The sequence below is a fragment of the Arvicanthis niloticus genome, chromosome 18 (genome assembly GCF_011762505.2).
Source record: "Arvicanthis niloticus isolate mArvNil1 chromosome 18, mArvNil1.pat.X, whole genome shotgun sequence".
NCBI classification, from domain to species: domain Eukaryota; kingdom Metazoa; phylum Chordata; class Mammalia; order Rodentia; family Muridae; genus Arvicanthis; species Arvicanthis niloticus.
In genome coordinates this window covers 33127308-33142539 of record NC_047675.1, presented here as the reverse complement: position 1 = coordinate 33142539, position 15232 = coordinate 33127308, and the positions used below count along the sequence as shown (strand labels likewise).

Below are 15232 nucleotides of genomic sequence, written 5' to 3'. Positions count from 1 at the left end.
TAAAATATGTATTAAATGCCAAAAGTTAAAAGTACCTTTTTTTTTTTTTTTTTTTTTTTTGTGACAGGGTTTCAATATGTAGCCTTAGCTAGCCTAGAACTTGCTGAGTAGACTCAACACACCTCAAACTAAAGAGATTCACTTGCCTCTGCATCTCCACTGCTGGCAAGGTGTGTAACAACATCCTCAGGCTAAAAACCTGATCTTTATACAGCTGTCCATTAACCTTCACTGGTTGCCGGTAGAAGTTAGTAGAGAACGCTGGAAGGGGGTTCTGAGGATGAAGCTTCAGTAAGCGTACCTGCTCTGTATGCAGCTTGGGCTTTGATCCCTGGCACCACATACATCGGACTGAAATCCAGCACTCCTGAGGAAGAAGCATTAAGATCAGCCTCAGCCAGTTCAAGACCGTATCTCAAAGTTAAGAGCTCTGAAAGGAGAGTTGAAAACAAGACAAAGACAACTTTTTGGAGTTTAAAGGGCCCTTCAGCAGTTGGAAATGTTTTTTGTTTTTTTTTCGAGACAGGGTTTCTCTGTTTAGTCCTGGCTGTCCTGGAACTCACTCTGTAGACCAGGCTGGCCTCGAACTCAGAAATCCGCCTGTCTCTGCCTCCCAAGTGCTGGGATTAAAGGCGTGCGCCACCACCGCCCGGCAGTTGGAAATGTTTTACTTTAAGATGTTACCTTTAGAAACTGGTGTGGTGATAGACCTATGATACCATCACTTGAGAGGCTAAGACAGCCTGGGCCCCATAGTGTTTCAGACCAACTTAGTTATAATGGGACACCCTGTCTCAAAAAATAACAATGTCCCCTAAAGTGACTAAAACACATAGTCTATTAAGAAGTTGTTCTGAAGCTGGGCATGGTGGGCACATCTTTAGCCCCAGCATTTGGAAGGCAGACAGATCTCTGAGTTAAGAGGCCAGCCTATTCTAGAGTGAGTTCCAGGACAGCCAGAGCTACAGAGAAACCCTGTCTTAAAAGAAAAAAAAGGGGGGTGTTGAGGTGGGGGAGGGAGTTGAGCCTGGTATGGTAGCACACCCATTTAATCCCAGCAGTTCAGAATCAGATGGATTTCTTTGAGTTTGAGGCTAGCCTGGGCTATACTGTACATTTTAAGTCTGTCAAAGATACATAGTTAGAACCTGTTCCAATAAAAAAAAGTAACAAAAATACTTCAGCATAGACAGGGAAGATGGTTCAGCAGTTAAAGAGCATTCTTTCAGAGGACTGGAGTTTGGTTCCCAGTGTCAACAATGGGCAGCTCACAACTGCCTTTACCTCAGGCTCCAGGGAATCCCAACTGTTTCCTGGCCTCTGAGGACACTGATATCCAAGTAGAATATACTCACACACTTTCCTGGCTTTTTTCCCCCCAAAGCATCTTCTTTATTTTACATACTTTTGATTTCAGAACAAAATAAAACAAACAAAAAACCCACAATACACAACACCCAATTCTGCTATTCTGTGGGAAGGGGGTCTTCCTGCCTTAGGCACGAGGACAGGCTAGAAGAGATCCTCTCAGACACGAGCAGGACAATTTTGTTGTGAGACAGGGCAGCTCTACACAGCCCTTGCCATCCTGGAGCTATCTGCCAGATCCTATGTCAGATGCTTTACAACGGTTATTTTCAACTCTGAATTCTACTGTTACATTGACAACTAGAGGTGTTGCTTCAGTTCTGTGGGTTTTAGGTTTGTTTTTAAAGACTGGCCAGGATCTCCTTATGTAGACCAGGCTGGCCTTAAACCTACAGAGCACCATCTGCCTCTGCCCCAACCGCCCCAACCCCCATGCTGGAATTTAAGATGTGCACCACCAAAAAGCAGTTTCATGGTTTTTCTTTTAACAAAGGAAGAAAATGAAGCTTCTCTAAGCAGAGTAACTTGTCCAACACCACACAGCTGGCAAGTGGCAGAATTGAGGCTTGAATACAGACTCTTCCACACTGCACACCACTTAGCACATACAGACTCTTCCACACTGCACACCACTTAGCACATACAGACTCTTCCACACTGCACACCACTTAGCACATACAGACTCTTCCACACTGCACACCACATAGCACAAAGAAAATTAGATAAACTGCATCGATTAAATTTATTAGGAACTGGAGAGATAGCTCAGTGGTTAAGAGCAGTGCTGTTCTTTCAGAAGACCTGGGTCCAATGCTCAGGACCTACACAGTGGCTCACAACCAGTAACTCTAGTTCCAGGAGATCTGAAGCCATCTTCTGACTTTTTTGGGCACCAGGCACATATGCAGTGCACATATATACACACCAACAAAACACTCACACATATAAAGTAAAAAAATAAATGTAAAACCATTAAAATTTATTAAATTCCATATGTAAAACCACTATCCTTATATGGCTGTTTCTACCTTTAATAACATTAATTAACAATAGAAAGTCTACTGTGCTATTATGAGCCTGGAAAACAGCGTTATCACAGATAACAGTAAGATTACTCCTATCCCAGTGAAGTAACCATCACTCAGAGCAAGTCTGATTCAAACAAGGGTGACGCGGATACAAAACAGAAACACTCTATTTACTCAGACACTCACAGGGTCTGGTTTGGTTTTTTTTTTGAGACAAGTCTCACTATGTAGCCCAGGCAAGTCTTGAACTTGCCAAGTAGCCTGAGCCGGCCTTATACTTGTGACCCACCCTGCTTTTGCCTCTAGAGGGCCAGAAACCCTATTTTTGAGCTACTTCTGTTGATAAGAATCCAAGCTGCATATCTCAGTGGCATCCAGATTTAACATGATGGCCTGCACACAGGAAACAGAGCTAAGTCCTCTCACACAGCAAAATGTTCTTGGGATGACCATCCTAAGTCAGTGTCTCTTCATGGCGTACGTACTCCCCAATGTCTGCTTGATGGAACACCACAATTGCCATGGGGTCCACTTTTCTGCAGTCTTGGGTAGACTTTGCTGCCACCCCAAAACCCTGAAATCGAAAGAACAGACACTAACTCATTTACAGAGCAAAACAAAACAAAAACTATGTTGAAACAGTTATGTCTTTGAGGAATGTGAAGGGGGCCAAGAAGTCAGTCTCAGAGGTGCTGACTGAAACATCCTTTTCAGTAGGTACTCTGCATTGGTTACCGTAGCTACTCACCAAAGGAATGTCTGCCATGGAATAAACCACTACTCCCTGGTATTGAGATGTGTTCTCAGTAATCCGACCCAGACCAGATTTCAACACATGGTTTCCATACAAGAAAGACTGCTCCGCTCCAGGCTTTATCCATACTTTATACTGAAATAGAGTTAAAAACCAAGAGACAAAGATGCTAGGTTATATCCCTGTAGGTGGATTGGCGGCTGCTTCCGTGTTTAAGCAGAGGCGGGGAGATGGACATGTTGTTTGGACCCCAATTTTTGATCTTTCACCATGGAGAGTTCCTCTTTACATCAAAATGCTCATGCTATAAACAATTTACATAATAGCTTAACCTTTTTTTTTTTTTTTTTTTTTTTTTTTGGACCCTAGGATCATCCATGCCATTGCCACTTGTCTCTGCTTTCTGATACCCAGATGACACCGTGGAGGCCTGTTTTCCTGTAGACAACTAGGCTATGCGGCTCCATGGCCCTCTCAGGGCCATAAGCCTTCCTAAACATGCCCAAACTGTAATACCTAAAAATATCTCCTTGAGCTGGCATTGTCAGAAACTCGATGGAAAAGAATCTGTGTTCTAACCGGGCAGTGGTGGCACACACCTTTAATCCCAGTACTCGGGAGGCAGACACAGGCGGATTTCTGAGTTCTAGCCAGCCTGGTCTACAGAGTGAGTTCCAGGACAGCCAGGGCTATACAGAGAAACCGTGTCCCGAAAAACAAAACAAAAATCTGTGTTCTAACCTGGCCGTCATCCATGACTTCATTCTGGATGGCAAAATGGAGACCAGTCCTACATACATACCTTGGCATAGGGTGCAAGGTAATCCAGAGCTGTTATGTGCAACCGGAACTTGTGGGTCTTAGTAAACTTCCCAAAACACGTCCCCAGTGACATTAGCTTATCTCCGGAGATGTTGGCAGCCAGCTTCAGGATCATCTCACTGCAGGGGCGAGGGAGGAAGGTACCACCCGGTGACCGCCACTGATGGATGCAAGCCTCTAGCCCGACACACACAGCACCAAACCCCACCTCACCTCACATAGTACACTCGGTCGTTGTGCAGCCGGAAACAGTAGGTGCCGTCGGGTCTGTCCACCAGGAGTTGTAGATTCTCGCCAATGCTGAGGGCAAAAAGAAGACTAGCAGCTGAACAGGAACTGTCCCGACCCAGTGCCGCATCCCCACTCCCGCCACGCCCGCCCCCCATCCGCCTCTCGGGTTCTTACTATTTCGCAATCTTCTCAAACATTACCCGGGTCTCTTCTTCAGTCAAAGGCCTCATTTTTCCGCTAGCTTGGCTCCCGGGACCCTCGTGCCTGGAGAGCCGGAAGCGGAAGTCACTTTACCCCCGCCCACTTCCTGAGCACGCCAAAGCGTGTCTCTCTAGCCTAATTCTACGTGTTCTTTGAGCTAGCGCCACCTACGTTGGCGGACTTCTAGGGACAGAAAACCGGCTAGATGAGAAACCATAGAGACAGGAAGTGATTCCCAACTGTTTCCGTTTCCAGGAGCAAAACCAGCGCCCTCACGGGTCTGGAGAGGAAGTGACGGTGCCGTGGAAAGATGGCGGCTGCTGTCTCGCTCCAGCCCTCTACGACTGCTACGGCCACGACGACAGCTACAGCAGCTGCGCTAGGGGAGGTGGAAGATGAAGGACTCCTGGCGTCGCTGTTCCGAGACCGCTTCCCTGAGGCTCAATGGCGAGAGAAACCTGATGTGGGCCGCTACCTCCGGGAGTTGAGCGGCTCGGGGCTGGACCGGCTGCGACGCGAACCGGAGCGCCTGGCGGAGGAGCGGGCCCAGCTGCTGCAGCAGACGCGCGACCTGGCCTTCGCCAATTACAAGACGTTCATTCGCGGTGCTGAGTGCACTGAGCGTATACACCGTCTCTTTGGCGACGTGGAAGCGTCCCTCGGTCACCTGCTGGACCGATTGCCCAGCTTCCAGCAGAGCTGCAGGTGCGGCTGGCCTAATGCTGAGAGACGCATAGTTGTATCTGACAGGACGCTAGCTGACCCACACGTAGTGCACAGAGCTCTCTCCTGATTGCCTTATCAATTCACTTAAACGTCACAACAGCCATCTAGGTAGGTATGGTCATCATTTGACAGACGAGGAAGTCCAAGTGAAGTGACTTGTCCAAGAACACAGCTAGTAAGTTTCCAAGTCAGAATTGGAAGCCAGGATTCCACTACTCCCTCATAGGCTGTTGTATTCAATAGTAAAAATTCAGCCAGTCTTGTTGACACTTGTGATCCCAGCACTTGAGTCGCAAGGTCATCATTCTAGTCTTGAGTATTGACTTCATGGCCAGCCTGAGCTACATGAGACATTGTATCAAAACAAACCTGACATAGTTGACCCTATATAAATGTTGGCTGGAGGCGCTCTGCTTCAAAACTTTTATCGATAGGAAGCTGACAAATCCTATTCAGAGGCAGTGTAGGTTGTCAAAAAAATTTTCCTTTCTATATTCTCAGTCTAATACACTTAGTTCTGCTATCCAGCAGGTCAGTTTTTCTTTGGAGGCTTGGATATTCAAAACAGGTTTTGTACCCCGTATATCTGAAAAGAGATTCAGGACTTTGTAAAGCTAGTTTCTGGAATTACTATAGAAAAATGGGCCGGAGCCGGGCAGTGGTGGTGCACACCTTTAATCCCAGCACTTGGGAGGCAGAGGCAGGCGGATTTCTGAGTTCGAGGCCAGCCTGGTCTACAGAGTGAGTTCCAGGACAGGACAGCCAGGACTACACAGAGAAACCCTGTCTCGAAAAAAAAAAAAAAAAAAAAAAAAAAAAAAAAAAAAAAAAGAAAGAAAGAAAGAAAAGAAAAGTGGGAGAAGGAAAGTTAGATAGCAGCATTAGCAGCATATAACATTAAGACCTGAGGGATCTCAGGGCAAGAGTGTGGCTTATAGGGTGGTTAGTGCTCTATTAGAAAATATTAATAGCTATTTTAAAATGTGTATGAGTGTCTTGCCTGCATGTATGTCTGTGCACCATATGTGCCCAAGGAGGCCAGAAGAGGGTGTCAGATACCCTGGAACTAGAATTATAGGTGGTTGTGAACCAATAGGTATGTATGTTGGGACCTAAACTGGGGTCCCCTGCAAGAGCAACCAGATCGCAGAACCACTTCTCTAGCCTTAATTTCAGCAAGTAAAGAATTTGTACCGGGCGGTGGTGGCGCACGCCTTTAATCCCAGCACTTGGGAGGCAGAGACAGGCGGATTTCTGAGTTTGAGGCCAGCCTGGTCTACAGAGTAAGTTCCAGGACAGCCAGGACTACACAGAGAAACCCTGTCTCGAAAAACAAAAACAAAAAACAAAAAAAAAAAAAAAAAAAAAGAATTTGTATATGCCTTCCATACTTTGTGTAAGGTCCTATGTACCTGTCATCTTGCCTGTCTCTAACTTTCACACCAATGAAAAAACAAGTTCAGAGACTCCAAGTACCTTGCCATAACAGTCCTTCATGAGACCTTGAATAGTTCAGTTCCAAATGTGACAGTCTATGCAGCCAATCCAAATCTACAAGCCATTTTTAAAATTACATGGAGGGAGGGGTACTACCATGTTCACGTGAAAGTCAGAGGGCAGCTTGTAGGGGTGCATTCTCTCTTTCCATTGTGAGGGATATGGGGATCAAACTTAGGTCAGCAGGCTTTTTGACAGGCACTAGGCACCTTTACCCACTGAGCCATCATGATGACTCCCATGCACGCCATCAATTAATAATGTGATGTTGAGAAGTTTCTTAAACTGTGAGTTCAAAGTTATTTCAAGTGTAATAGGAGTTGTAGGCTTAAAGTGAGGGGGTCTCACTATGTAACCCTGGCTGGTCTGCCTCAACCTCTGGAGGGCTGGGATCATGGGTGTACCCCACCACAGCCAGCCCTGGGTGAAGATTTTAAATAAACTAGGTAAACCGTCTAGCTCAAGGTGAGTAAGTGCTTGGTAACTACTGTGCAGAACAATGAGGAAATACATTTTCCTGATTGGTTCTAGGAACTTCGTGAAGGAAGCTGAGGAGATCAGCTCCAACCGCCGGATGAACACCCTGACTCTAAACCGGCACACAGAAATCCTGGAGATTCTAGAGATTCCCCAGCTTATGGACACCTGTGTCCGAAACAGCTATTATGAAGAGGCACTGGAGCTTGCAGCCTATGTACGGAGACTGGAAAGGAAATACTCCTCCATCCCTGTTATCCAGGTAGCCAGCTTTCCCAGGGCCCTCAAGCTGATGGTCTTATAGTTCTTAATTCTGTGACTGTGACTAAACTTTTAAGTAGAAACCTTTGCATATTTCATATCATTTTCTGCCAGGTAGGTAAGCAGAACAGAAGATACTGGTGCACTCAAATATACTCATGTGCCAGACACTGACTTAGTTACGAGGAATACCTTGTGAAGAAAACATTCAAGGCCTTGGTTCTCTTTGAAGCTTCTAGAGAATATAATTGAAAATTGATAAATAACAATATTGCAGAGATTGGTAAATGTCTGAAGAAATAAGCCAGAGAAAGCCAGCCAGGCATGTTAGGGTATGTATGTAAACTCAGTACTTGGAAGGAAGAGACAGAAGGGTCCATCAGGAGTTCAAGGCCATCCTTAGCGGCTTAGTAAGTTTGAGGCAAGCTTGCTGAGCTAGATGAAGTTCTGTCTCAGAAACAGACAAAGAGAACTAGGGACACGGGTAGAGAGCTGGCAAGGTTTACTAGAGTTCTGCTTCACTGACATTGTCAGGAACGGCCTTTCCAAGACCTTAATGATGAGCAAGAACCAGGACTTGAAGATCTGGGGAGACAGCAAAGTGAGAAGTAGGAGAAGCAAAACAGGGTAAGATGGGAAGAGATTGGAATGCGTCAGGGGTCCCAAAGCAACCACTGTTAATTGGACTGTAATAGGAAAGCCTGAGGCATTAGGAAGCAGATGAAGCTGGAGAATCAGGCAGGGCCTGGAGATCATGATGAATAGATGGTAGTTTGTTGATTGTGATAGGAAATCTTAAGAGATTTTTGAGCAGGAGAACTAGTTATGTAAGCAGATCTCTGTAAACCTACAGGTGTCAGCTTTAGAAATCCATGTTATCTGTCAGGAAAGCCATAAGAATGTTGGCTTCCAGTGTCCAGGGCTAATAGGATGGGTTCCTAAGTGTTTTTCTTAGAGTGTTCCGACTGTTTATTGTCAGGGCATTGTGAATGAAGTGCGCCAGTCCATGCAGCTGATGCTAAGCCAGCTGATCCAACAACTGAGGACCAACATCCAGCTCCCAGCCTGCCTTCGTGTCATTGGCTATCTTCGACGCATGGATGTCTTCACGGAGGCTGAGTTGAGGGTGAAATTTCTTCAGGCCAGGGATGCTTGGCTTCGCTCCATCCTGACTGCCATCCCTAATGATGATCCTTACTTCCATATCACAAAAACCATTGAGGCTTGCCGGGTCCATCTCTTTGATATCATCACCCAGTACCGTGCCATCTTCTCAGATGAGGACCCCCTGCTGCCACCTGCCATGGGCGAGTACACTGTGAATGAGAGTGCCATCTTCCATGGATGGGTGCTGCAGAAAATCTCACAGTTCCTGCAGGTGCTAGAGACCGACCTTTACCGGGGTATAGGTGGCCGCTTGGACTCTCTGCTTGGCCAGTGCATGTACTTTGGGTTGTCCTTTAGCCGGGTAGGGGCTGATTTCCGTGGCCAGTTGGCTCCTGTTTTCCAGAGAGTGGCAATCAGCACTTTCCAGAAAGCAGTTGAGGAAGCAGTGGAGAAATTCCAGGATGAGATGACTTCATACACCCTCATCTCAGCCGCAACCATCCTGGGCAGCAGTAACATGCCTGTTACAGTACCAGCCACACAACCAGGGACGCTGCAGCCACCGATGGTGCTCTTAGACTTCCCACCTCTTGCCTGCTTCCTCAACAACATTTTGGTTGCTTTCAATGATTTACGTCTCTGTTGCCCCGTGGCCCTAGCACAGGACGTGACTGGGGCCTTGGAGGATGCCCTTAGCAAGGTGAGTAATTTTCTGCTACCTTGGGCTGCCCTTGCTAGCAGCCAGCCAAGCTACTGTATGAAACCAGTCATATAACCATGGTGCCTGCCTACTTGGAGAGGTTTACTGTGATCTTAAAGGTTTTTCTGGTAGAGCACCTCTGATGATAGTTCACCCTTTATGGGGTGATCCTGCAAGAAGCTATGAAGTAGAGTACCTGTGGCAGTCAATCAGCATGTACAGTCCATTGCTCGATACCAAACTCCCAGGAATTCAGCAGCTTCAAACAGTTAGATGTATCGGCAAAAGTATCTAAAATTTGCCTGATGTAATTGTCCTCTCTGAGGCTTACTGTCTACATCTGTTAACCTAGGCCTAGTCCTGGAAGCTTCTAGTAGCTGTATGCCCTTATCTAGATCTAGAATATTTTCAGCCTCTGGACTTACTGCTGAATACACTTACCCTTTCTAGCTCTTTGTGAACTCTGGCTGGCTGGCTGGTCAACTCAGCTGTTCTGCTCAAAACTCCTCTTCACATTGACTGATTCAAACTGGCTTCTCTCAGCTTCTAATTGAATTGCTCTGCTTGTCCTCATACTAACTTTGGCAATGTATTCTAATCTGACTCCTTGTTCTACAGCTTGTTCTCTCTTTGTAACCTGTCTCTGTACCACTCTGTAAAACTGCCCTCTTTCCCTCTCTTTTACCCCCTCCTTTTCCCCCCTCTCCCTCCCTCTCCCTTCTTCTCCCTTCCCCTCCCGTAGCCGCTGCTCTCTTAAGTAGACTCTCTTTGTTCTTGTGAGAGTTGGGTATATCCTGTTCTGTCAGATCTTTCTCTGATTTGTCACTTTGTCTGCCACTCAATTCCAAACATGGGTATTTCCTTCAACAGACTAGCTTTACCTTCACTGTTTGGGATTAAAGGTATGTAATGAGTATTCCAGCCAGAGTAGCCATGTTGCTGGATTTAAAATCCCTTATATAGATCAGCTACTGTCTATGAGCTAGGAATCCAGGTGCAGTGCCTGAGTTCTATGCTCAGTCTCACAGGCTGTATTCAAGGTGTCAGCTGGGTCCAGGCTTCTGTTGGAATTTAGAGTTCTGGGTTCCCTTAGAAGCTCATTTCAGTTGTCGTGGCACTGGAAAAATTGCAGAACTGAGGCCCTCAGCTTCTAGAGGCCATCTACCACAGGCAGCTCACAACATGGCTGTTTCTTCCTGGAGACCAGCAGGAGAGCATCTCTTCTGAATTATTTATTACACTCCATCTACTAGAACTGGAAACCATCCAGAACACAAACCATTAGGTCATAAATCCACCAGTGAAATTGACACAATTGTGTCTATTGACCACCATGCTGAATTTGAACAAGATAGCAATGAAGCACATTGTTTCAATAAGTTCCAAATGCATTGTTTGGAACAAAGGTGGTTTTCTTGTTTTGGTTTGGTTTTTGGTTTTTTGGTTTTTCAAGACATTGGAGACAGGATTTGTGTGTCTTGGTTGTATCCCTGGTTGTCTGGGAACTTGCACTGTAGACTAGGTTGGCCTGGAGCTCACAGAGCTTGGCCTGTCTCTGCCCCTTACCTCTGGGATTAAAGGAGCCCCCTCCCTGCTGGGATGAACTTTCTTTCTTCATGCTGCAAGCTTGTGCCCTTCCAGGTAGTAGCAGCAGTGGACTTCCTCTGTGGTTGATTTTTGGCATTGTTGTAGGTAACCAGAACAATCCTGGCGTTCCATCGTGCTGAAGAGGCTGTGTTCAGCAGTGGGGAGCATGAGATCTTTGTCCAGTTCTGCACTGCCTTCCTGGAAGACCTTGTTCCTTATTTGAACCGCTGTCTTCAAGTCCTTTTCCCACCAGCTCAGATAGCCCAGACGTTAGGTAAGAAAAGGGAGTTTTAAAAATTTGTTTTTGGTTTTTTGATATGGGATTTCTCTTCGGGGGGTCTCTCTGTGAAGCCCTGTCTGTTGGAACTCTGTAAGCCTGAGTGCTGGGATTAAAGGTGTTTGTCATCACTGCTTGGCTTTTATTATTGTTTTTGTTTTTTCTTTTTAAAAGGTTTATTTATTTTATGTATGTGAATGCTCTATCTGAATGCACACCTGTTTGTGTGTCAGAAAAGGGCATCAAATCCCATTACAGATGGTTGTGAGCCATCCTGTGGTTGCTGGGGATTGAACTTAGGACCTTTAGGAGAACAGATAGTGCTCTTAACCAGAGCCATGTCTGTCTAGCCCTTGTTTTTGTTTTGAGACTGGACAGGATTTCAGGATGTAGCCCTGGCTATCCTAGAACTCAGTTGGTATACCAGGCTGGTCTTGCACTCAAGAGATCCTTCTGCCTCTGCCTCCCAAATAGCTGGGATCTGTCCCTGGACTCTAGTGTTTAGAGTGTCTCCTGGCTCAGGCCCAGCCCACCCTTACAATGGGGCTCCAATATAACTAACTGCTTTCTGTATTACAGAGATGCCCCCAGCATGGCACAACTTGAATCCCAGCAGTTGGGAGGCAGAGGCAGGAGGATCTCTGAGTTAAGAGGCCAGCCTGGTCTACAGAGTTCCAGCACAGCCAGGGCTACACAGTGAGACCCTGTCTGGAAAAAACCAAAACCGCCCAAAAGTAAAGATGTTCTTGCTGTGTTTGGAATATGTAATTGTGTCTTGTCTGAGTTTTACTCTGAGTGTCCCCTCCCTCCGCCCCGCCCCCCATCTCTGCATTTAATTTAATAACTTTTTTTTTCTTTTTCATTTCGTTTTTCCTACCATCTGGGTCAGGCATTTCACCCACCCAGCTCTCCAAGTACGGAAACCTTGGACACGTGAACATCAGCGCCATCCAGGAACCTCTCGCCTTTATCTTGCCTAAGAGAGAGACGGTTTTCTGTTTAGATGACCAGGAGCTAGTGCCGGATCTCGTGGCACCAGCTCCAGAGCTTCCTGCGGAGCAGCGCAGCCTGGAGCCTGTTACTTCAGCGGCCCGCGAGAGTGGGTCAGAGAAGGGAGAACCAGGGGAATCGCTGCCTCAGGAGCCCGTGGAGGGGGAGCCGCTGCCGGCCGAGCCACCGAGTGAGGAGCCATAGGCAGCGTTCCCTGCCCGCGGGCTGGGAAGCAGCGCTGAGGACACGGCGCTGCCGGCGGCGTCTGCAGCGGGAAGGTGCAGTTGGCGCCTGTGTGGCCGAGATAACGGGGTGGGGCCCTGTGGTACTTGGCAGCTTTAATAAAAACCGACCGATTGTCGCCACCTGGTTGCTGTACCCTGTGATGGGCGCCCGGAAGTCACGTGGGAAATACGCGTCCCAGCTTCCTGGCGTCCCTGGCGCTAGCGGGAGGACGTGTCGCGGCGTTTCCCCGTATCATGGCGCTGCCGGGCAGGCTGCTGCTGCCCGCGTGGGTTCCGCGGAGCCTGGCGCAGAACTGCAGCTCGTGGGCCGGCCTAGAGGGGCCGGCGCGCACGCGCTCCTACTGGCGGTACCTGAGGCGCCTCGTGTGGGGCGCCCCTCAGCCGCCGTACACGCGCGTGTGCCAGGTCGGGGACCCGGTGCTGCGCGCCGTGGCCGCCCCGGTGGAGCCCAAGCAGCTGGCGGGGCCGGAGCTGCAGCGGCTGGTGGGGCAGCTGGTGCAGGTGATGCGACGGCGCCGCTGTGTGGGCCTCAGTGCGCCGCAGCTGGGGGTGCCGCTGCAAGTGCTGGCGCTCGAGTTCCCGGACACGCTCTTCCGTGCCTTCTCACCGCGTCTGCGCGAGCTGCGTCAGATGGAACCCTTCCCACTTCGGGTGCTGGTGAACCCCAGCCTGAGGGTGCTGGACAGCCGCTTAGTCACCTTCCCGGAGGGCTGTGAGAGTGTGGCCGGCTTTCTGGCGTGTGTGCCTCGCTTTCAGGCGGTGCAGATCTCAGGTGCAGGAGACGTGGGCAGCAGGGTGGTCTTGCTCTCTCTGGCTGGAGACAGTGCAAACACAGCGGCACTCGGGAGTACACGGAAGTCGGGGCTGACGTACGGTACTCCTGAAGAGCAGGACAGACCCACTTAGATGGGTCGCAGGGTGCCAGCTGGGTAGATTCCTTAGATATGGAGTCTGTCTGTCCCCTTTCGCCTAGGTAGGTATATAGATTTCCATCTACGTGTGTCTCTATTGCACACACGATTTTCCAGTTTATCTGTCATGGTGGAGGCTTGTGTAAAAAAGTGGGACCCAGATTTACCCAGACTAGGCCAACAAGCCATTCCATGCCTAAAGTCCACATTGTTTTATGGAATATGGTTATTATTTACTACAGTGCCAAGCTGAAATACCTTTGATAAACAGCACTTGGAAAGAGTTTTGATGATTTCTTATCCTTGCCCTATAATAGAGCTGGGAATCACGCTGAATAAAAAAGTTGGCACTGAACAAAGTTGAGGGAGGTATCCTTTCTAGGAGGGATAAGGCTGTTGTCTCCATTTACTCTTGGATGTTGCCTCTGTAGATAGGATATAAATAGGCATAGCCATAGCAGGAAACAGAAAATAGGAACAGGAGGTTGAGCATGAATTTAGCAAAACCTCACCTCAGCTGGCCTGTAACTTCCTTTGCAGGACTGGACCCAAAAGGAGAGCCAGTGGTGTGGTCAGCAAGTGGCTGGACAGCTCGAATCATCCAGCATGAGATGGATCACTTGCAGGGCTGCTTGTTCATCGACAAAATGGACAGTGGGACATTTACCAATCTCCACTGGATGGAGGTGAATGACTGAAGCTCCCCTTGAATTGAGGATCTGGAAGACCAGCATGCAGGCTAAGATTAAGGTTATATCTTCTTGTGCTTCAACTTGGAATTGGTTCCAATCTGACAGTGAACTGCTGGTGTGTGCTGGGCTGAGATGAAGATGATAGAAATGCTTGCCCTGAAATCAGATCTGACAGAATACGATTATAGCATGAGTACAAATATCCCCTTGAAGAAGGAGTGGCTATTTCCTGACAATTTCACATGGAGAGGAACGGGCAGGTAAACATTCTCGGTACAAATGACTTCTCCAGGCGTATACTCTACCCCCACAGCCAATGCTTGATAAAGTGGTCCAGATATCTGAAAGTTTTGTTTTGTTTTTGAGACAGGGTTTCTCTGTGTAGCCTTGGCTGTTGTGGAACTCACTCTGTAGACCAGGCTGGCCTCAAACTCAAACCTGCCTCTGTCCTCTTGAGTGTTGGGGCTGAAGGTGGTTGCGCTACTGCTGGACTTGAAAGTTGTTTTAAAATGCAGGGTCTTAAAAGTCTGGGTGTGGTGGCACACCTTTAATCCCAGCACTGTGTTGGCAGAGGGAGGCCACCCAAAGGTACATAGTTAAGATTATTTTAAGAAAAAAAGCTCAAATATGGGAGGGATGGCTAGGCAGTTAGGTTAAAGAGTACTTGCTTTTGCAAAACACGAGTTCAGTTCTGAGCATTTACCTCAGACAACTCACTACACCTGTAACTCCAGCTCCAGGGACTTGAGGGCCTCCTCCTGGCCCCACAGGCACTGTTCTCTGTACAGACTTACACAGAGACATAATTAAAATTTAAACAGAGCTTCTACCGGTAGCCACTTTAAATCAGAGCAAAGCAAACAGTAAAAGGCCAACATAATCTTGGCTACAGATTCTGGCCCTTTCGTTTTTAACTTCTAGCTGGAGCACATATAGCTGCAGGTAGAACAGTACTTAAAGTGGAGGGGCCTGGGTGTGACTCCTAACATCAGGAAGTAAAGTACAGACTACTACCAGCTGTTAGAGGTTACTGTGATCTGTGTCACACAGCATTTTCAGGGCTACCTTATCTGGGGACCTTGTAAACTGGGTGGCATCTGTTTAGCAGTAGTAACTAGGTTGTCCCATGGGAACTCAGACCTAACGGTGTCGTTCTTATAATCCCAGCCCTTTGGAGCTGGAAGCAAGAGGACCAGGAGGTAGGGTCTGCCTGAGCCTTGGGGTTTGCAGGCCTTCTGAGCACCCCTGCTTCCTGCCCTGCTAAGGAAAGCAGAGCACAATCCAGAAGCTTTACCTGAAGTAAGGTTTCCTCTCAAAGAACTCCATACTAGAATCAAAAATGAGAAGACTCCAGTAGC

General features: G+C 47.7%; 2 protein-coding genes across 6 annotated transcripts; one reads left to right on the top strand and one right to left on the bottom strand.

Moving 5' to 3' along the window:
- Nucleotides 1-2326: 2326 nt before the first annotated feature.
- Nip7 (nucleolar pre-rRNA processing protein NIP7) lies at nt 2327-4523 on the bottom strand. Its single transcript, XM_034522927.2, has 5 exons — nt 4378-4523; nt 4186-4272; nt 3953-4091; nt 3145-3285; nt 2327-2970 (listed from the first exon to the last, which is right to left on the bottom strand). Exons 1-5 carry the CDS (start codon nt 4431-4433, stop codon nt 2851-2853), a joined length of 543 nt encoding a protein of 180 aa, XP_034378818.1. The 5' UTR covers nt 4434-4523; the 3' UTR covers nt 2327-2850.
- A 152-nt stretch (nt 4524-4675) lies between these two features.
- Nucleotides 4676-14076, top strand: Cog8 (component of oligomeric golgi complex 8). Of its 5 annotated transcripts, XM_034522922.2 has the most exons (6): nt 4682-5109; nt 7159-7366; nt 8345-9172; nt 10865-11033; nt 11926-12102; nt 13723-14032. In XM_034522922.2, the coding sequence occupies exons 1-6, from the start codon at nt 4715-4717 to the stop codon at nt 13878-13880; spliced, it is 1935 nt and encodes a 644-aa protein (XP_034378813.1). In that variant the 5' UTR covers nt 4682-4714; the 3' UTR covers nt 13881-14032. The 5 variants fall into 5 exon arrangements, with proteins under 5 accessions (XP_034378811.1, XP_034378813.1, XP_076771950.1 ...); XM_034522920.2 differs by lacking the exon at nt 13723-14032 and having other exon boundaries at nt 4676-5109; nt 11926-12387; XM_076915835.1 differs by lacking the exon at nt 13723-14032 and having other exon boundaries at nt 11616-12387.
- Nucleotides 14077-15232: the final 1156 nt, after the last annotated feature.

What these genes read in the sequence shown, in the direction of transcription:
- Nip7 (XM_034522927.2), bottom strand. Translation starts at nt 4,433, where the DNA reads ATGAGGCCTTTGACTGAAGAAGAGACCCGGGTAATGTTTGAGAAGATT. An exon ending in ACCTTGCACCCTATGCCAAG is followed by an intron (nt 3,286 to 3,952) that starts GTATGTATGTAG and finishes ACTCTATTTCAG; the next exon opens with TATAAAGTATGGATAAAGCC. An exon ending in CCATGGCAGACATTCCTTTG is followed by an intron (nt 2,971 to 3,144) that starts GTGAGTAGCTAC and finishes TTTCGATTTCAG; the next exon opens with GGTTTTGGGGTGGCAGCAAA.
- Cog8 (XM_034522922.2), top strand. Translation starts at nt 4,715, where the DNA reads ATGGCGGCTGCTGTCTCGCTCCAGCCCTCTACGACTGCTACGGCCACG. An exon ending in AGCTTCCAGCAGAGCTGCAG is followed by an intron (nt 5,110 to 7,158) that starts GTGCGGCTGGCC and finishes GATTGGTTCTAG; the next exon opens with GAACTTCGTGAAGGAAGCTG. An exon ending in GCTTCCTGCGGAGCAGCGCA is followed by an intron (nt 12,103 to 13,722) that starts GCCTGGAGCCTG and finishes CTTCCTTTGCAG; the next exon opens with GACTGGACCCAAAAGGAGAG.